Source organism: Oryzias latipes, chromosome 24 (assembly GCF_053564925.1).
Source record: "Oryzias latipes strain Hd-rR chromosome 24, Olatipes_Hd-rR_3.1".
NCBI classification, from domain to species: domain Eukaryota; kingdom Metazoa; phylum Chordata; class Actinopteri; order Beloniformes; family Adrianichthyidae; genus Oryzias; species Oryzias latipes.
This window is the reverse complement of record NC_136260.1, coordinates 6,200,403-6,222,250: the sequence shown is the minus strand read 5'-3', so window position 1 is coordinate 6,222,250 and position 21,848 is coordinate 6,200,403. Positions and strand designations below refer to the sequence as shown.

At 42.3% G+C, this 21,848-nt stretch overlaps 1 protein-coding gene and 1 long non-coding RNA gene across 3 annotated transcripts in view; both read right to left on the bottom strand.

The window, feature by feature from the left end:
- The window catches only part of LOC144990128 (uncharacterized), a 46,855-nt gene extending 44,491 nt beyond the window's left edge, over nt 1-2,364 (bottom strand). The window contains exons 1-2 of the long non-coding RNA XR_013654086.1: nt 2,149-2,364; nt 1,889-2,027 (exon numbers count right to left, since the gene is read on the bottom strand). This is a non-coding gene — a long non-coding RNA (uncharacterized LOC144990128). The remainder of the gene's footprint in view (nt 1-1,888; nt 2,028-2,148) is intronic.
- Nucleotides 2,365-10,194: 7,830 nt separating this feature from the next.
- On the bottom strand, nt 10,195-19,955 carry hadhb (hydroxyacyl-CoA dehydrogenase trifunctional multienzyme complex subunit beta). 2 transcript variants are annotated; one of them, XM_023953103.2, is made up of 16 exons: nt 19,803-19,955; nt 18,238-18,301; nt 18,117-18,158; nt 17,945-18,041; nt 17,780-17,824; nt 16,634-16,733; nt 16,476-16,563; nt 16,216-16,403; nt 15,964-16,144; nt 15,219-15,340; nt 15,063-15,142; nt 14,939-14,986; nt 14,766-14,853; nt 14,594-14,668; nt 10,594-10,758; nt 10,195-10,523 (listed from the first exon to the last, which is right to left on the bottom strand). In XM_023953103.2, the coding sequence occupies exons 1-16, from the start codon at nt 19,938-19,940 to the stop codon at nt 10,488-10,490; spliced, it is 1,557 nt and encodes a 518-aa protein (XP_023808871.1). In that variant the 5' UTR covers nt 19,941-19,955; the 3' UTR covers nt 10,195-10,487. The 2 variants fall into 2 exon arrangements, with proteins under 2 accessions (XP_023808871.1, XP_023808872.1); XM_023953104.2 differs by having other exon boundaries at nt 18,238-18,315; nt 19,803-19,911.
- Between the last annotated feature and the right edge of the window lie 1,893 nt (nt 19,956-21,848).

The window sequence follows — 21,848 nt, the reverse complement described above, 5'->3', positions numbered from 1 at the left end:
TTCTGATCACTCGTTTACAACTGCCTACATGCATTCCCCTGTGGGGTGGCTGTTGTTAGACTTCATCCAGTTTTTTATTGTTCTCATGGATTTAAGTCTCTGAAATGCTTTTACTTTGAAATAATGAAGTTCTTAAAACACGGACGCTGGGAAACCACTCTCTGACAATCGCTGCATGTTTTAGTCTGGTTCCGACCCAAATAAATGTGAAAACTGAAGAGGACTTTAAAATGGGTTCACTTTAGGGAAAACAAGAGCAATGAAAGCTTAAACTTTAGACCGGTTTGGTTCAACAAAATGAAATGAAATTAGGAAAACCACAGACGTAAAGTGAAAGAATCCTCGACCTCCACCTCAGCTGCTGCAGTAACATCTTTGTCTTTCTTGTACGGTGGCCCTGAAGTGCAAATCAAATCAACAAATCACTAAGCGCAAAAACATCAACGATGTCCCATAGTACCAGCCTTTTCTAGTTTTTCAATTAACATTTCATTTTGATTTCTGGAAATTGCTTTCTGAAACATTTCATTTATATTTTGTTTCATTTTTTGTGTCTGTGTTTTTGTTTATTTTTTATTGTGATATTTAATATGTTTTTGCGTTGAGGGATTTCCATTGTACTATTGTGAAGGTGCCTGATTGGTCAGTTTATAACTTAAATAACTTGTGAAAAAGAAAAAATAGGAAAAAAGAAGATTATCAAGACCATGTTTTAAAGGTAGCAGAGCAAGAATAGTTATTCTGACCAATAGAATGGCTGAGTTATAGCAGTTTATTTCTCTATAGAAGTCTATGGGATTTTGGCTTCTTGGAACCAGCAGGTACTTCCTGTTTGGAATGTTTGGGGGAGGGATGACTCAGTCCAGTGCTCATATACAGTCAATAGTTTGGTCACATCCATCCATGCATACATTTTCTTAACCCACTATATCCCTTTTGGGGTCACTGGGTTGGACACCACACTTTTATTTTGTGCTAATTGTGCATTACCAAGCATGTTAACGTGTGTTAGCATTCGGCTAACAGGTCATTCCTGTTTGTTCCTGCGCTGCCTGAGTTTATGGTTACTGTTAAAGTGAGCGATCTTAAATGTTGTTTTTAAGTTGTGAAGAAGTTTAGCAGACAGGATATTAGTCAATAACTGGCAGACGCACCTCACACTACGTTCACACCAGCATCGGGCAAAGCACGTTCAAGCAATCCAATTCCAATGAAACGTCTCTGTAAACGTGATTAAATGTCTGTTTCGGGCTTCCACGTTCAAAACTCAGGTGTTAACATGTTGAAACGCATGTTTTTTAAGTCCAGTTTTGGGCTCTGCGGCCATGAAACACATGTTGAAAGTAAAACCCTTGAACTTTGACCAAACCAGACTCGGATTTGGTAGTGACATTTGGATGGCATACTTTTTCCTTCTCACAGAGGTGCCAACCATTTGAAAACTGAACATGGAGGAAAAATTAAAAACAGCTGTTTGTGTCCGCCTGGAATTCTGTGACACCAGCTCTTTCATTTATCGGAATAGAACTGTGAAAGAAAAAGCCTGGAGCAAGATTCAGGAGATCTGCAACCCACTGACATTTCACACCAAGCCTATTCCAACTGTAGGTACCTGCTCTAGTATCAGGTAGCGACAGAACACAATATACTAAAAACCCATTTAGAACCTGCATCCAGTGTGTTCTTGAACTTGCAACAGATGCCGGATGTGTGAATGGCATAATGGTGGGAATGCAGCACCATTTGAGGAATGCTAACGCACAAAGCCGGTCGGTTGAATGTCATCTTCCAAAGGCAACGTTCAAGGAACAACCCAGAATCCTTCTCCATTTCACTGCAAAGATCCACTCAAAGAACCAGCAGGGTTGGAGTGTTGACGCAACTTTACCTCTCAGAGGAGTTTTCACAACGGGAAGACAGCAACCTCTGACTCCGATTTCCGATTTCTGCCAGAGCCCTCTCATTGGACAAAGTCGCGGGACATTAGGAGTCTGAGACTCAGCCAGAGACACCGGCAGAGCAAGAGGCTGCAGAGGGAGAGAGAGAGAGAGATGGATGGATGGAAAGATGGAGAGAATGGGAGGAAGCAGAGCGTTTCGAGAGCGCTGTCACTCACTCATCCATCCGGCTGGCTAATTGGCTCCTTACCCTCTCTCTCTTCACCATTCTGTCTCTCTCTGCCTCCCTGCATCCCTCCCTCTCTTGCCCTCTCCTCCTCCCTCCATCAGGCGTTGCTCCTAACTGCGTGCCGGAGGCCAAAATGCAGATGAGCTCTGCCTGGCGTCAGGGGGAGCTTCTGCTCTGCTTAATTATCTTAGAGTGTGTGAGTTAGCTTATCAGCTCCCCGGCCCACACACACACACAGAATGCTCATGCTAAACAGCAAGGCATCCTGGGAATTGCAGTGACAGCTCATTTTGGTTTTTTTCTTCACAGTTTCTATATGAAAGCTCCCTCCTCTTGCCTTCCCAACTTTCCCACTCTCTACCCCCCCCCCCCCCCCCCCCCTCGCCTGTTTCCCCTGTGCTCATGGGAACGGGTCCGGGGCCTGTCACCAACCGCCCCCCTCCCCCTCATCGCTGCGGTGACAGGGCTTGTTGACAAACGCCAGCAGTCATCAGGGCACCATGGGAAATCTTCTGCCACCATTTTGTCAGCAGAATGACAGAAGTCGTTAATGTCTTGCCTCTCGCCCTGACACGAGACACCGGAGTGCACGGGCGCGTGCACGCCGCACGCCAACACAAATGTCACAAACACACACCTTGACTCTTCCCTCATGCCCCTGAATCAGTGCTGGAGAACGTGTGTGTGTGTGTGTGTGTGTGTGTGCGAGGCAGGAAAAGGTGTGTGGCGAGGCGCCATTAACGAGGATCCGTGTAAATAGTGTGTGTGGCCTCTAACCACCTGTGTGTGCGAGGCGTCTCGTGTGCGTCTGATCAATAACATTTACAATCCCGACAGGAGATTGAGGCTCGCGGACAAGACCTAACTGACCGTTAGCAGAACATGATGAACTCACAAACTCACACACACACTTCCAGGGTACCTTCTCTGGACAGCCAATTACCGCTGCTCATAATCCACTTGCTCCACACACACAAACACATACACAGTGTGTGTGTGTTGGTTTGTTGCAAAGTTCCCTCCAGAACGAGCCCAGAATCCTATCAGCTGTGAGAGTTTTCCACAGCTCACCTGGAAGAATCTGTTCGACGTCTCCAGCCAGCATCAGTTTCACCAGCGACATCCGTCTTTATTCTCCGAAGCGTGAATCACATTCAGTCCTTTTCCAGAAAAGACTCATATATGACAGACAAGTATGACCTAAGTGCGCCTGTGGTCAACCAACCTCCAAACCATTATCATCTAGTTCTTGTTTTGTCTGAGCTTCAGACAAATGTAATAGAAAGATGATATTTAGCTTATTTAGGGCCGGCAGTGAGGTAAACATCAACCTCAACCTACATTAGCTTTGGCATAAAAAGAAAAAATACTATTAATACAATATGGAAGGCAAAAACATCTAGATTTCTCCTTAAACTGGGTTCCCAAAGTGCTGACTGATAAAGAAAATCTAATAAGGAGAGGAAGGAAACACCTAAAACCATTTAGCTACACAAACATTTCAATTCTTTTCTTCAGATTTGCAGAGCAGCCACTCATGAGGACAAAGATTGACAGATTCTCCCGAGCCTGCTTTCATTGGAAGGGGTGTGGCTTACCAACAAGCTCACTCCAGACTAGCAAAAGTGGTTGTCATACGAATTATGACTCAGACCGACTCGGACCAATTCCTGCTTATTAGTTTTGTCTGAAAAAATGGTGCGTGAATTGATTTGATTTTGTTGGAACTGGAGGGGAGGCATTTTCATTGCATGACGTCACAGGCGCTTTGTCCATCTATGTCAATGGTTAATTCTGTAGATGGTCAAAGAGTTCAAACATAGTTCAAAGAGCGGGCAACATCTCTGGTGTTGAAGGGTTAACATTCTTTAAATTGCCGTAATTCAGCAGATTCTGAATTAGAGAAAAGCAGCTTTGTGCTGATTTGCAACACTTTACGGAAGTGACGTGTTTAGCGTAATTCAGCTGATTCTGTCACTGAGAAATGTGGCTTTACACTGTTACGCAACACTTCAATAACCTCAAGCATTGCATTTCCATGCTAAGCCAATATGAAAAGCTGCTTCTCTCTGTGTCAGATTCCGTTGATTGCATTAACAGTTACAGTGTGTCAAAAAGTGTGTTTTATGTGTGTCGTAGGTAAAATCTCCAGTGTTGAAGAGTTAACGTTTGCAGGAAATGGTCCCTAGAGATACTGCAGGTTGGTATTGACCTTGTGGCCGGGACCTTTAACAAAAACAGTTGAAATTCAAAGAACATTGTGATTAAACCCTACAACTTTCAGACATATTAGGCCTTTTTTATGGGAGTGAAATGTATATTAATACGCATAATGTTAATTTTCAGTGACAACATTCTCTTTGTAATTCACACTGAACTCGGCAATGTGCATTCAAGTGACCACTTCCAATTAAAAAGTCTATGTAAACGCGCATAAATGTGCACGTTTTTGGCTTCTACGTATGAGACGCTCCGCCATTGAACGCATGTTGAGAGTACTGGTTGAACTTTAGCCAATCAGGGACTCGTAGTTGGTAGTGAGGTACGGATGGTGTCCTTTTTAATTCGAGTGCCAAATGTTTGAAAATTGATCACGAAGGAAAAATTGTTACTTGCGGTTTGTACCCAGCTGGAATTCTGTGACATGGAGTCTTACATAAATCGGAATAGCTGTGAAAGAAAAAGCCTGGAGCAAGATCCACCAGATCTACACCGCTTTGACATTTTGCACCAAGACTCTTCCAAACGTAGGTACATGTGCTAACATCGGCCAATGTATCAAGAAGCGACAGTCTAGTGCAAACACCATATGCTTAAAGCATGTTTAAGAATGTCGGTCTGGATTTTTGAATACCATCACATGCCTGGCGTGTACATACCTTAACCCTTGTGCTATCTTGTGGGGTCCAGAGGACCCCACTTCCAACGTTATTGTGCCTCCAAGGCTCCTAACGGGCACGTTGAGGGGTCATCTGGACCCCACCAGACAGTGCGCTGAAGCTTTTTTCTTTAATGATTTGTGATCTTCACTGGTGTCCATGGATTACATGAAATCCCCCTTCACCTTTATCCACCTCTGTCATGGTAGGAAGAACACGTCAATGTAAGGGTGGGGTCATCTGGACCCCACAAGATAGCACAAGGGTTAAGAAAACAGAAACTGTGTTTAGTTGAATTTTTTTATTACTACAGCAAAGCTGTTAATTGTACTTATAGGCAGATGTTTTCTCTAAATGATCTGTGGCTCTTAACTGGTGTGGGGTGAAACTGAGACGATAATAAAGCCTCATTACGGCTTTCAGTGCACATTCTTCCACACACACACGCAAACACACACAGTAAGCGTGAGTCAAGTGCAGCTTTCAGCAGGTGCCGCCCCACGTGAGCCGGCTAGGAGGAGATAAAAGCCGCCGCTTTCCTTCACCTCCTGCGTGTGAACACTCCGAACAAAAACCCCGCATCCTGCTCCTCCCTCCCTCCCCGCGCGCGCGGTGAGGCAGATTTGTAGTGACAGCAGCGGGTGCGCTCGCTAGTCATTCCCCATAAAAGGTTCCGCCTGATCAAAGGCCCGCTGAGGCAGGGGAGGCGGCTTGCCGTGTCGGCGTGTGTCTGCGTGTCTCTGGCGTCTCGCAGGGTTGAGGCGGGTTTTGAAGCTTTATAAACACAGAAACCTTCTCTGTCTGTCTCCTCGCTATTTACATTTGAGCTCCGTTTTGCCTCGGCTGTAAAACATTGGTTTTATTCCCTCCGCCCGCAGCCCGCGTGACAGCCTCGGCTGCATTAATCAGTGTCTCGCGCTCCCAGTCAAGGGTTTGTTAAACTGGAAGAATTAAATCTTTAAATACATTTAAAAAGGGTGTGTCTGACTGAAGCTAACAACACCCCCCCCCCCCTCCCCTTCCATCCGAATAAAAGAGGAACGGAGTAGGGTTCATGTTGAGAAGATGTTCCCCGGAGAGCGCTGAAGGGATGCGCACACCAAAAGCCCAAAAAAGAGGGGATGTGTTGATAAAAATTTACACATCCGCTGTCAATTAGACAAACCTTTTAGCGAGAGTAAAAGTTCGGCTTTTCCAGCTCAGACATGAGAGGCAGTGTGAACTTTAAGCCGGCTGCCAGTCACACTCTCGGCTTTCCATATTCATGTTGTTTTAAATCACTGGGAAGCCCGAGCATCCCTCTTTACCGGCTCATTAACATCAGACGCAGACGCCATTCCTCACCATCAGCTTTGCAGCTGACACATCTCCACGCAAGGACTGGATGCAAATGTGACAAAAAACATTTGGCAATGCAAATTTGGGAAGGTGTTTACACTTTTAACAGTAGACTCCACATCTTCCCTCCCTAAACTCCCATTTTTTTGTGTTTTTTTCTTCTTCTTGTGGCATAAAGCTTTTCCATACATTGATCTTTCTTTTCTTCTTCCAAGAAGTTTCCACCCCTGCTGAATAAAACATGGACCATCAACGGTGCTTGAAGTTGTCCATGCATCAAGGCCCTTCCATCAGCGAAGGCTGTGGAGCCTTTCAACTCTGTAGCTACACAAGATGGTGATGTGATTGCACATTCGCTGAAGCTTTATTACAGGAAACAGAGAATTTACACGCAGATGCACCAATCTACACTTCATCGCTGTTTAAATGTTCCATCCCGCCGCGTTCCTCGGTTTGTTGCAGGTTAAAGACTACACGAGTTTGGGTTTCTTGTTTAAAACACAAACTTTTTTGAGTTTAAAGAAGATAAAAAAAACTACGCATTTGGATTTTCTCTTAGTTTACTAGCATGGAAACTACGGCCGGTGGCCCTGAAGTGTAAATCCCATCAACAAATCACTCAACGCAAAACCGTACAAAAGATCAGGACAATTAGGAAAGGAAAAAAGTAAAACATTACTTTTTAGAAATGAAAACAGAATTGCATAAAACCAAAATATATAAAAAGCCATTTTCAGAAATCAAAATGAAATGTTAAAAAAGTGAAACAAAATGTGGGAAAAGGTTCAGTATTTTCCACATTACAGCGTACACTGTCAATGAACGGTCTATTTTCGAAACGATGTCATATAAAAGTTGCACCGAACTGTAAGATGCAATAAGCAAGACAAAAGAGTCAAAGATACTGTAAATCCATCTGTCAGTGTTTCTTAACTGTGCTCACAGTAACTCCCTACACATAAGCCACATTAGCTGTGTTGGCGTATTCACAATATCTGGACAATAATAAACCTGCAGAAACTATGTTCTAGAAAACAACAGACACATTTGAGTAAAAAACAGCATAATCCTAAATAAAAGACCATTGGGAACCCTTTCAAAATATATGGTCAGAGTGGGGCTTCAAGGATTTTAAATAATGGTTAGAAAAACACGGTAGGCATTATGTGACGTTACTGATTGGATGATGACGTTAGAGTTTTGAAGAATAAAGACAGCAGAAAAATAGGCGCAGCTATGCACCAGTAACATTCATTCATTCCTTCATTCCTTCCTTCATTCATTCATTCATTCATTCATTCATTCATTCATTCATTCATTCCTTCATTCATTCATTCATTCATTCATTCATTCATTCCTTCATTCATTCATTCATTCATTCATTCATTCATTCCTTCATTCATTCATTCATTCATTCATTCGTTCATAATTTGTTTGAGAAGCTTCATGCCAAATAACTTCCAGTTGATAAGGCAAACAAACGTCAACATCCAATCAGTGATGGAAGAGTTATTGTTTTTTGGAATTTTTTTTCTCTTCTATCTTTGGAATTGTACTTTTGTGTTTTGTTTTTTGGAATTTTGTTTTAATTTCTAAAATGTAATGTTATTTTATTTAATCTATTTATTTAGCTTTTTTAATTGTTGATGTGATTTTAAATAGGTTTTTGCATGGAGTGATTTGACCTTCAGGGCCACCGTGGAAATCAAAGCTAAAGACTTGGATTGACAAATTTAGCTACATTTCATTGACTTTTTCTTTGGGTTTTGAACTTGAGACCACTAAGTCACTGTCTTAGGGCACTTTCACACTGGGCTGTTTGGTCTGGACCATAAGGTGTTTTTTCACGGCTGGAGATTGTCTTGTTGGAGGACCTGGCTGGGTTTCTTCATGTTTATTTAATTCCTGGGCCGAGATTTTTTCTAGGAAATATCAATCAAAAATACAAAGGTGTAAAACGTGTTCATAGTATCTGTCAAATCAAAACAAGAGTACTTTGTTACAGGAGAAAAGCTGTTACAAATATAAAACTTTGATATTTAAATCCCCAATGAGCCTGTGGTCTACAGAGAAAATCAGCAATAAGTAAACAAGTACTGGTCAGATATTTCATGGTTTCAATACTGGTACGTTCAATAAGAACTTCATCAAACCCTGATTCTTTCAAAATGAGGCAGGACATACAATCAAAAACCTACAGCAGACAGGCGGTGGCGGGGGATGGTTTCCTGGAGGATCTCCTCCAACACCTGGACCAAAGCATCCGCCAACTCCTGGACAGTCTGTGGTGCTGCCTGATGTTGTTGGATGGACTGAGACAGGATGTCCTAGATGTGCTCAGTTGGATTCAGGCCTGGAGAATTCGTGGGCCGGTCCATTCCATCAATACTTTTGTCTATCAGAAACTGCTGACACACTACAGCAACATGAGGTCTAGCATTGCCTAACAGTAGGAGAAAACCCAGGCCCAGTCGCACCAGCAAACAGTCTCAAAAGGAGTCTGAGAATCTCATCTCAGTGCCTAATGGCAGTCAGACTACCTCTGGTGAGCACATGGAGAGCTCAAAAGAAATGCCACCCCAAACCATCCTTGACCCAGTGTCAAACCAATCGTGTTTCAGGCAGCAGAACATTCTCCACGGCGTCTCCAGACTCTGTCACATCTGTCAAACCTGCTCAGTGTGATCCTGCTTTCATCTGTTTCATCCCACCTATGAATTTCTGACCCTCGTACCCCCTCATGGAGTCTGTTTCTATCTGAGCAGATACATGCACATGTGTGGCCTGCTGGAGGTCCTTTGACAGGGCTCTGGCAGTCCTCCTGATTCTCCTTCCACAAAGGAGGAGCTAGTGGTCCTGATGCAGGGTTGCTGCCCTTCTACATCCTCCGGTGTACTGGCCTGTCTCCTGGTAGCGCCTCCATGCTATGGACACTACGCTGACAGACACAGTATACCTTGCCAAAGCTCACATTGATGTGCCGTCCTGGATGAGTTCCACTACCTGGACCACTTGTGTCTTGTGTCTCAAGGTACCACTGTAGTGAGAGCTCTGTCAGCATTCAAAAGTCACCAAAAATCAGCCAGAAAACATCAGGACGGAGACGTTGTCTGTGGTACCCACTAGCAGAACCATTATTGGCGGTGTTGTGCTGATCGCCTGTTATTTCCACCTGTTGTCTATTCCACTTGCACAAAAACATGTCAAATTGTCAGTCAGTGTCCAGATACTAATTGGACTTTTTAATTAAACATGTCTTGGAGTAACTGAGTTATTTATAAAATAATTATATTATAAATATTATATAGCGGTTGATCTTTTAATCTGATGTATTTGTCTGGCAGAAGCCTTCCTCATTCTGCCTCAATCTGCACAAACCCATGTGTGCTCTGAATCAGCCACAAACCTCGTAATAGTATAATGATCACGGTTAAGGTTTTGTGAAATATCCAAGTTTTTTTTTTATACCTTGTCCAAGGCATTTAGCTGTTTCACACTTTTTCTTTCCCAAATTGCTTAATGTGGAACGTCTTACTTTAGTTGTTTTTCTTTGAATTAAACTCACCTGACAAGCTAATTATGACAGGTGTCTGTTGTCAGTGACCCAAAGAGCCCAGAGACAAAAAATTATCCGTGAGTTTAATTAAAGAATTTTGTTATTTTGACAATACAATTCGCATAATAATTTGGAATGCAGTGTAATCCTCCTTAGTATCCTTTGACAGCTCTTTGGCCTTGGTGGAGAGGTTACACACTCTTTAAGGATGTGGACAGGTGGCTTTCATACTGGTAGCAAGTGGAGGACCGAGAAAATTCTGAAAGAAGTATAAAGGCAGCAGATCCAGAAACGTTGTTCCAATTATTTTTATTTTGACACCATTTCATTTGTAACAAAAAAAAATATTACAGCATTTATAAACATTAGAGTCACCATGGTAATATTAAACTGCAGACAGGAAGTTCATCAAGTCAATCTTCTGCACTTTCTTCAACCTCCTAACAGCATTTCATTTACAAACATTCACATCCTTCTACATCCCCGTCCGATCAAGGCAAGGCGGTGCGTTTGTGGACCCTCCAGCGTCTACAAACATGTTAGTCAGCATGGACTGCAGGCGTGACGAGGATGAAGATCTAACAGAGTTATTGTGGATAAGCCTCCACCACCATGGCGTGACCCTGAAATCCAAGAAAGACGTGAGACAGACATCCTGAAGCTTAAGAAAAAAAGAAGGTGTTTCCTAGTTACCTGTCCTCCTGCGGCACAGGCTGCCACCAGCCCGTACTGCCCCCCCTCCCTCTTCAGTCGATGAGCCACTGTGGTCACCAGCCTGCAGCCGGTGGCACCGAAGGGGTGTCCCAGAGACAGAGAGCCCCCCCACGTGTTGAACTTCTCCATGGGAGGAGCCCCAACCTGCAAACACCAAGACACAGACATCAGACCGAGATGAGGATTTAACATTAGAAAGTGTCTTGATTTCTGACAATCAGACTTAGAGGCATGGAAATAAAAATAAAAAAGACTTCTTCTGTTCTGCTGGCAGATGCTCACAAGTCCCCTTTTCTAAAGCTCTGGTCAAGTCTTAAGGTGTGACTTCATGTCTAGTCCCAAGTCTACAGCACTTCATTTACAAACATTCACATCCTTCTACATCCCCGTCCGATTAAGGCAGTGCTTCTCAAATAGTGGGGCGCGCCCCCAGGGGGGGGCACGAAGCGATGCCAGGGGGGGCGCGCGGTGGTGGCGGTTTTAGGCACAGGTTTGTCCGGTGCGCAAATTTAACGTGGGGGCAGCGGTGACAGCGGCTCAGTGCTTGGAAAATAATCTGGTCCACTATTCGGTTCCTATTGTCTGTTCTGTCTGTCCGCGGCTGCGCGAGTGAGAACGAAAGGGGAGGGGTGGTGTGGGCCCTGTCTGCCAGGGGAATCGGGGCACGCGGACCACTGCTACCGCTGCCTGTTGCCCAAGATCACCGCTGCCCTTAGATTCCTAAGCTCATGCTAACAATGTCATTCTTTATGAACTATTGTAGACATTTTGATGACGTGTCTTTATTTTCCATCCATGTTTTCTTTGTCTGCCTGTGGTTTAGTTAGTGTCAGACAGACATAAAGACAGCAGGTAATGCAGGAAAACAGCTGCACTTTTATGAGATCAGAAATAAACAATCCGTCATTTAGAAAAAAAAAATCAGCACGTTTTTACCTATTTCTTCAGACTAAAAACGTTAAATATATTGGTGCTGCTGTGTTAATGTTTCAGATCAATTTAGATTTAATATTATTTATTGATTGAATTATTTTTTTCAGCATCAAATGGTTCAGTTGGTCAAAATGTTTCTAGTTTAAATAAGGAATGACAGATTTTTTTTATTTCAGGTACTTTCAGCTTCTTTTCTGTTTTAGACTAGAACAGGGTTTCTGTGGCTAAATAAAGTTAATATTTGTTGAAAGTGGATTTATTTTGCTTTTTTCTTTTGTTAGTGTTAAAAGATACAATTTTAGGTATACAAATTTTATAGATACTGACCTGATGTATTGTCACCGCGCGAGTGTGTCTGTGTGTGTGTGTGGGGGGGGGGGTTATGGGGGGGGGGGGGGGTCAGGGGGGGCGCGAAACATTTTCTTTTCCTAGGGGGGGCCTGGCAAAAAATAATTGAGAAGCACTGGATTAAGGTAAGGCAATTTCCTGTCTAGTCCCAAGTCTACAGCTATAATTTCATTTAAAATCCCATTTCGACAGCTATAACCTCATGTCTAGTCCCAAGTCTACAGCTGTAACTCGTCTAGTCCCAAGTTGACAGTTATAACGTCATGTCTAGTCCCAAGTCTACAGCTATAACCTTATGTCTAGTCCCAAGTCTACAGCTGCAACTCGTCTAGTCCCAAGTCTCCAGCTATAACTTCATGTCTAGTCCCAAGTATACAGATGTAACCTCATGCCTAGTCCCACGTCTGCAGCTATAACATCATTTATAGTCCAATTTCTACAGCTATAACCTCATATCTAGTCCCAAGTCTACAGCTATGACCTCATGTCTAGTCCCAAGTCTACAGCTATAAGATCATGTCTAGTTACAAGTCTACAGCTGTAACTGATCTAGTCCCAAGTCTCCAGCTATAATTTCATTTCTAGTCCCAAGTCTATGGCTATAACTTTACGTTTAGTCCCAAGTCTACAGCTATAATTTCATTTAAAATCCCATTTCGACAGCTATAACCTCATGTCTAGTCCCAAGTCTACAGCTGTAACTCGTCTAGTCCCAAGTTGACAGTTATAACGTCATGTCTAGTCCCAAGTCTACAGCTATAACCTTATGTCTAGTCCCAAGTCTACAGCTGCAACTCGTCTAGTCCCAAGTCTCCAGCTATAACTTCATGTCTAGTCCCAAGTATACAGATGTAACCTCATGCCTAGTCCCACGTCTGCAGCTATAACATCATTTATAGTCCAATTTCTACAGCTATAACCTCATATCTAGTCCCAAGTCTACAGCTATGACCTCATGTCTAGTCCCAAGTCTACAGCTATAAGATCATGTCTAGTTACAAGTCTACAGCTGTAACTGATCTAGTCCCAAGTCTCCAGCTATAACTCGTCTTGTCCCTAATCTCCAGCTATAACTTCATGTCTAGTCCCAAGTCTACAGCTTTAACTTCATGTCTAGTTACAAGTCTACAGCTGTAACTGATCTAGTCCCAAGTCTCCAGCTATAATTTCATTTCTAGTCCCAAGTCTATGGCTATAACTTTACGTTTAGTCCCAAGTCTACAGCTATAACCTCATATCTAGTCCCAAGTCTCCAGCTATAACGTCATGTCTAGTCCCAAGTCTCCAGCTATAACGTCATGTCTAGTCCCAAATCTCCAGCTATAACCTCATGTCTAGTCCCAAGTCTACAGCTGTAACTCGTCTAGTCCCAAGTTTACAGTTATAACGTCATGTCTAGTCCCATGTCTACAGCTATAACCTTATGTCTAGTCCCAAGTCTACAGCTGCAACTCGTCTAGTCCGAAGTCTCCAGCTATAACTTCATGTCTAGTCCCAAGTATACAGATGTAACCTCATGCCTAGTCCCAAGTCTGCAGCTATAACATCATTTATAGTCCCATTTCTACAGCTATAACCTCATGTCTAGTCCCAGGTCTACAACTATAACCTCATGTCTAGTCCCAGGTCTACAACTATAACCTCATGTCTAGTCCCAAGTCTCCAGCTATAACTTCATGTCTAGTCCCAAGTCTACAGCTATAACTTCATGTCTAGTCCCAAGTCTCCAGCTATAACGTCATGTCTACTCCCAAGTCTCCAGCTATAACCTCATGTCTAGTCCCAAGTCTGCAGCTATAACATCATTTATAGTCCCATTTCTACAGCTATAACCTCATGTCTAGTCCCAGGTCTACAGCTTTAACCTCATGTCTAGTCCCAAGTCTACAGCTATAACTTCATGTCTAGTCCCAAGTCTACAGCTATAACTTCATGTCTAGTCCCAAATCTACAGCTATAACGTCATGTCTACTCCCAAGTCTCCAGCTATAACCTCATGTCTAGTCCCAAGTCTACAGCTGTAACTCGTCTAGTCCCAAGTTTACAGTTATAACGTCATGTCTAGTCCCAAGTATACAGCTATAACCTTATGTCTAGTCCCAAGTCTACAGCTGCAACTCGTCTAGTCCCAAGTCTACAGCTATAACTTCATGTCTAGTCCCAAGTATACAGATGTAACCTCATGCCTAGTCCCATGTCTGCAGCTATAACATCATTTATAGTCCCATTTCTACAGCTATAACCTCATGTCTAGTCCCAAGTCTACAGCTATAACTTCATGTCTAGTCCCAAGTCTACAGCTATAAGATCATGTCTAGTCCCATGTCTCCAGCTGTAACTCGTCTTGTCCCTAATCTCCAGCTATAACTTCATGTCTAGTCCCAAGTCTACAGCTGTAACTCATCTAGTCCCAAGTCTTCATCAGTAAAATTTTCATTTAGAAATATGTTAATGCCTAAACAAAAAAGGACAAAAGAAGTCTTTTTTGACATTCTGTCTTCATTTTGAAAAGTGATTTTCTCCCTTATCATCGCAAAAATTCTCTTTTTTACTTGTGAAAATATAGAAGTTATTCAATAAAAGCCACCAAAAGAGAATATTTTACATTTTGAATAAAAAATTTGAAACTAATCCTCACCTAAAATGTTTAGAAAATGTTTTCTTGAACAAAAAATAAAAGCACCACATAAATTTTCACCTTTGACTTCCTGCCCATGTACGTCTGAGCAAACCAGTCAGAGTCCATCGCCTTCAAATTCGCCATGATCTGACCCTGAGGAACAAACAAGGATGTTGCTATAGAAACCAGGCTGAAAAAGAAACTACCTAAAAGAAAAACTGAAAAGTTTGGATCTAGACAAAAATCTTACGGCGAATGCTTCGTGAAACTCAAACACGTCGATGTCGCTCAATGACAAGCCGGACCGCTCAAGAACTTTTGGCGTGGCGTAGGTCGGCCTGTAAGTCAAACAGATCCTTATGGACTCCACACAAACAAACAAACTGTCCAGCCGTGAGTGGAGACGGTGACACACTCACTCACCCCAGTAGCAGCTGATCTTTGGGGTCCTGGGAGACGTAGACGAAGTCTCTGAAAAACACAACGCTGTGAGTCGGTGGTTCTGAAGCGGTCCTGCTGCTCTGCTTCACTGAGAGGACTCGGGTACCTGAGGTAGGCTTTGGGCTTGAAGCCCATGGCCAAGGCTTTCTCCTCAGACATGATGAGCACAGCGGAGGCCCCGTCCGTCTGCCGACCAGCACATACATGGACAGGTGAGGATGAGGAGGACAATCAAATGAAATCCTTCAGATGAAGCTGTTACCAGGAAGGAGGAGTTGGCAGCGGTGACTGTGCCGTGAGGCTTGATGAAGGCTGGCTTCAGTTTTCCCAGTTGCTCCATGGAGGACGGCCGGATGCCGTTGTCCTTTGAAACGATGTCCCGACCTGGAGGAGGAAAGCCCGTTTACAGACGTAACCTTTGACCAAATGATCCACACGATCAACAACGGTTAGATGACACAAATAAAGATTCTAGTTGTTAAGATTTTCATTCATTTTTAAAAGAATTTTAAAAATAGAGGAGAAAGTGAATAAATGGGAGGAAAAAAAAAAGACCTACAAGCCATTTATGTCAGACAAAAGCTTATAGACCCTCTCCGATGAAAATTTTGTGTTTTTATCACGTTTGTGTGCTAATTTTCTGATGATGGAGGAAATATATAAAGAAAAACTGGTCCCGCCCACAACTCAAAGGGGAATGGTCTAATGAACTCCTGCTGCTCTGCAGGAACGATGGCCTAGAAAACAAGTCAGGTTTTTGGATTTTGGGTCAAAATGGCAATAATGAAAAGACCACTGGGAGGAACACTTATGAAAGATAAAGCTTTAATGTTAAAGCTAAAAAATATAGTCTCATTTATCTTATTACATTTTTATCTATTTATTTATTATCACTAATAAGTACTGGAAATTACCTTAAAAATAAACAAATAAATCCAAAGTTCAGATGTTTTTCCTAAATCTTTTGAGTGTTTCAAGTAAACACATTCCCAACAGCTCAGCTTCACCTGGTACTTTGAAGGAGACCACGTCCTCCAGCAGCCCGCCGTCCTGAGCCTTTTGGGCCAGGCTGTGGGAGCGCAGAGCGAACTCGTCCTGCTCCAGCCTAGTGACGCCGAACGCAGCGGCCAGCCGGTCAGCGCTGTGGCCCATGGTTTCTGCCGTGGAGAATTCCGCCACGGCGGGAAGCTGCAAACGGGGGAGATTCCGGGTTTAGGAAGAGTCGCAGGTGAGATTTGCAGAGTCAGAGCTGGGTTTACCTCAGGGGACAGGTGAGCCAGTCGGATGCTGCCGATCAGGCTAAGCCGCTGCCCCAGAGTTTTGGCCTTGTTCAGGGACAGCATGGTCTTCCTCATCTTGCGGCTGTGCCGGATGGGAACATCGGACATGAACTCCACCCCGCCTGCGACGACGGCGTCACACTGACCTGCAGCAATCAGCCCGACAGCTGCACAGAAAAAAAGGTTCAAGTCCCGCTGAATCCCAACGACAGCGGCTCTCCCGCTGACCTGGAGCTCACCTGAAGTCATGGCCTGGTTGGAGGAGATGCAGGCCATGGTGACGGTGTGAGCTGGAATCTTGTCCGAGAAGCCTGCCCCCAGAGCTGCCTGCAGGAAACGGCAAAAATGGTCAAAGGAAAAACGGCGAGCAGCTGACGCCCGCATGGAAGTGTCCTACCTCTCTGGCCACGTTGCTGGTTTTCACTTCCTGAATGACCGTTCCATAAATGATGTAATCCACGGCGTCTTTGGGGATCCCGGTTCTGTTCAGCAGACCCCTGAAACCAAAAAAAAGTTCTCCATTTATTCGGTCATTATTTAAACGTCTGTCTTCTTATACCATCATTACCCATCATTCCTCGAAATGTTTCGTCTAAAAACTAACAGGTACTTGGTCTCTAAGAAAAAAACGCTCTGATTTTTCCATTACTAACTTTACATACACTGACAAGTCTAACTCTGAGTGGTTTCCATGGTAACATACAGCATCACAACCCAAAAAAAAATCAAGCGACATAAAAAACAAACTTTGTTCAATCTCTGTACGACACAATGAGAGATAAGGTCAACTTTGATTCAGCTTGGCAACTTCTATGAAAGTGGTTCACCATAGCAACCGTAGTGGTTTTTTAATGTCTGGGTCTGATGAAGATCTGAAGGGATTTTCATTCGGAAACTTTTCCTTAGCAACCTGTTTTTCCTTTCCAGGATTTCATTTGTTCCCTGATAACATTGACTGACATACAAGTGTGTTTAGTTTATTACTTATAGGTATTTCAGTACATATAATTCTATATTCTAATCGTAACATCTCGGCCTGGATGGTATTTTTGGGGCAATTGGCTGGCACGCAGGAAACCTGGGTTTACTTCCCGGGGCGTGCAATGAGCTAAAAAAAAATCCAGTGTGGGTCCTTAGACAAGATCCTTCATGCTTCTGCCTATCTGGGTCTCCCTGTGCCTTGAAAATACAGGGTTGTGTCAGGAAGGGTATCTGGCGTAGAAACTCTCAGCCAAACCACCGGTCCGAGTCTGTGAAAGCTGATTGGCTGTGGCGACCCCTGAAGGGATATTCCCAGAGGTGAACACGATCGTAACATCGCAGGAAACAGTCCAGTCATTCAATCGTTTCTGACAAGTTTGTAAGACCTGGAAGAAGTTTGTTTGTTCCCAAATAAAAAATGAAAGCTCATTTGCAATCATGATTATATATTATTATGTAAAACTAATCTTTAGGGTGTTTCTGATTCAAAATACATTAAAACCGAACTACCCAACCTAGCTTCTTGATACCAGGAAAAGCCTAAACCTAAGCAGGAACTTACTGCAGAGCGGCTCTGGCCAGGTCATGAGGCATCATGTCAGCATACCTGGAAACAAAAGACAATGTTTTTCAAACCTGATGAATATCGTTTTGAAAAACGTTGAACACATCGTGAAAGCAATGTTATCTGCAGGGTAAAGAGCTTCATCCTGAAGAAGGAACGTACGTGGTTCCAGACAAGAGGAACGGCGTTCGGACTCCTTCCACCAGAACGATGTTCTTCACTCCGGGACGGGCCAGGGTTTTCTTGCTCTTTGTCTGGGCTAAAAACAAATGAACAAGTGCGACTTCAGATCCAACCAAGGGACAGTCACATTCAGTAGTGTGAATATGTTTACCCTGAGCCTGAAGAGGGGCCGTCACACTGAGGGGGCGGGCTCCTGGGAGACACGGTGATTCACAGATTTAAGGAGAAACCAGAGCAAGAAGACCCGATCACCAGGCTGTGACAAAACTCACCGAGTCGCGACGCCCAGGAGGAGGCGGCGGCAGTGGGCCGCAGCAGCATGGAAGCCATTTTACTCTGAAAGGAAAAACCTGCAGCCGTGAAGGAAACAACGGAGAAGTTCGGACTCATCTGGGTTTTCGGGAACTCTCCGATTTTTGGACTTTATTGAAAACGGATTTTAAATTCAACGTATTATACTAGAAACGGTAACTGTCAATTCCAAATATGACAAAATCAAAGATTTTTCTGTCAACTTCCAGATTAACTTCAGAATGTAAACATCACCGTTATGAAAAACACTTGATAGATGTACTTTAAAAATGAGGACCTTCAACGATACTTTACTTTGAAAATCTATTTACTTCCTGTGACAGTAGCGTACACAGATTAGTTTATCCAATAAAATCCTATATTATTCTGCAATTTTAGGGTAACATTTACATTTCCTGAACTGCATTTGGCTACACTGTACTCTAGTAATAAAGATTGAAAATCAATGGACATAAATATTTGTACTCAAATTTTCAGGAGCTGATTGCAGATATCAGAGAATTTGGAGAAATTGTTATGGGCAGCATTTAAACCGAATTAAAGGAATAAAGTTCATAAAAATAATTTGCTTTTGTTGCTAACCTTTAAACACCATAGATGTCGCCGATGACATTGAAATAACAAACGTTGGACTTGATGCTAGAAAAACCTGATTAACAATCCACCATCATTCTGGGGGTGAATTTAGCAGATGTTAATATATCCGGTAATCATAGCTGAATTAGGATTCCAGTATGTTAGATTATTAGTATTAAGATAATTTATCTACATGTTTTTTATGGCAGAGTTTCCGCAGTGATTTTTGTAGATCATTTTTGACATATTCGTTGAAAAGTCATATTTATCTATTTATTGTGTTAAAGAAAGTAGTTAGTCTCCTTCTGAATCTCTGCTCTGTTCTCCTTTGACCCATAAAGCTCAAGCTTACCCCCCAAAAATGCTAGAACCCCTATGTGAACTATTGTTTGTGGTGCGTTCACGGCCACTGCTGCGTTCAGAGCTAATTAACGAAAGGTAGCCAGAACTTTCCACCTTAAATCATAAAAATGATAGCTGATGAGTCAATATTGGTTAACTGATCAAAGTAGAGGACTAGATCACAGTACAGTAAGTATCAAACATTACAATCTGATTATTTCTAAAAGAAATGTATAAAGTTTATTTTCCTGATGTAAGTGAACGTCGCATCAGTCTGACGGTCACCCTTTCATACTGTGACCCTTCACCCACTTTGCTCTCCTGTGGAATGACAGCTGCAAAAATGACCAAAAATACGACCGCAATCAATAGTTATGATACCTTTATTGACTGAAGCAGCCATTTTAACCCAAATGTAAATATTTTGGTGAAATAAAATAGACGGCGGTGTCGTTGTGTGCTGCATGATGGAGGCTAGCATAGTGGCTAAAGTATGTGTCAGGCAGGTTCGGTAACGGAAAACTTAGAAAAGTAAAACGATAAAATAATTCAAATTGTTGCTTTATTCAGTTTAAACGCTAAAAGAGTCTGCTGCTTTTACGCTTACCTTTATTTGTGCTGAATGACGGAGCTTCTGCTTCCCTGTCGGTGATCCAAGAGGACTACACTCCTGAACAGGACCCAACCAATGCCTAAGCTGTCCAAACATGTGCCTGAACAGAAATCCATATCTGCTTAAATACATGTCTGATCAAAAAATACTATAAAAAAGTAAATACCCATGACTTGTATACTACTTCTGCTGTTACTACCACTACTACTACTACTACTAATAATAATAATAATATTTAAAAAAATCATAATATTATTATAACAATTTTCTATGGGGATAAAAATATTAAACAACTCTTATTCTTAAATTACCAAAAACGTATTTTTAAAATATAACTTAGCTGTATTTCAACACTACTTGCAAAAAGCGTTGTACAAATGTTTTGAGTCGTCTAATGTTTTTTGCTTAAAAATGATTTAAAAAAAATAATTCATCTTCTAATCCATTTTTATCCCTTTTGGGGTCACAGGGCGGCCGAAGTCTATCCCTGCCACTTGCGGGGGAAGGCAGGGGACGCCCTGGTCAGATGGCCAGTCTGTCACAGGGCCACAATCACACACCCATAGAGTAACCAATGAACCTAGCATGTTTTAGGACGGTGGGAGGAAGACGGAGCCCCCAGAGAAAAGCCACACATACACGGGGAGAACATGCAAACTCCACATTACTACTGTAATAATAATAATAACTATTATTATTATAATTGATTTAATCTTTTCTTGAAATGTGATGTTTAGTTATGCCTATTTTATTTTGAAGAACACTTTTAGACTACTCTTATTCATCTGCTTATTATAAATCAAAATGTAATAAGTTATGATAAATGCATTTTGCTGATTGTCCGAGTCAGATTATGAAGGAAACTCAAATGTTACTTTTATTTTTGTGCAGTGAAAACATGTTTTTCTGTTGTTTTTTCCTTCAAGCGATCATATTTTCTGCTCTTAAGCTCAGAGAAAGGGAAGACCTTTCCTCACTTTAAAGTGCAGTTGTGCCATGGTGTTTACATTCTCTGGGGACGGCGTTAAACCAGCCGAAATCAGCATAAACCAGCCACATCTCTGGCCTTCTGACAGACTGACTCTTCCATTTTTTTACCCCTCTCTCCATCCAGCCAGAACTCCCGTCAGCTGCTGGCTCAGGATGATGTGGCAGTTGTAGGACTCCAGCTGCCAAAAGTGTGTGTTTGTGGGAGACGTATGCACAAACGGGGCGTCACACATTATGTTTATGACAGCCCTGACTGCTTGTCTCAGCCTTCACGCTGACACCTGTGATTAATCAGAATGCGAGCATGTTTCCGAGTGGATGCAGCAGAGCCTGCTGGAAATGATGATGACAAAAGTAGTTTTTGGGTTGTTGTTTTATTCAAATCAGCTGTTTTTAAATGTAAGAAAAGAAAAGAAAAACTGGAGTTAGGAAACAATCCAAGAATATAATTTCAACATATCATGTAAAAGGAAATCTATGAATATATATATATATATATATATATATATATATATATATATATATATATATATATATACAGAGATTGTGTCCTTCATCAAGATACATTACCCATTATGCCAGTTGACTGTAAGCAACTTGAAAAGTTACTGTAAAAATATATCAAAAAAGTAAGTAAAAAGCAGACACGATTTAAAGTGTGCAGAGGTTTGGACGCATCCAACCCTCAGATCAACCAGAGGCTTTCATGTTTGGACCAAAAGCCTTGGTCAACTGAACTCATATGGGGCTGACCTGTACAAAAGCCGTGGGGTTTTGTTATATGTTTATGTTTATATATATATATATATATATATATATATATATATATATATATATATATATATATATATATATATATGAGTTCAGTTGACCAAGGCTTTTGGTCCAAACATGAAAGCCTCTGGTTGATCTGAGGGTTGGATGCGTCCAAACCTCTGCACACTTTAAATCGTGTCTGCTTTTTACTTACTTTTTTGATATATTTTTACAGTAACTTTTCAAGTTGCTTACAGTCAACTGGCATAATGGGTAATGTATCTTGATGAAGGA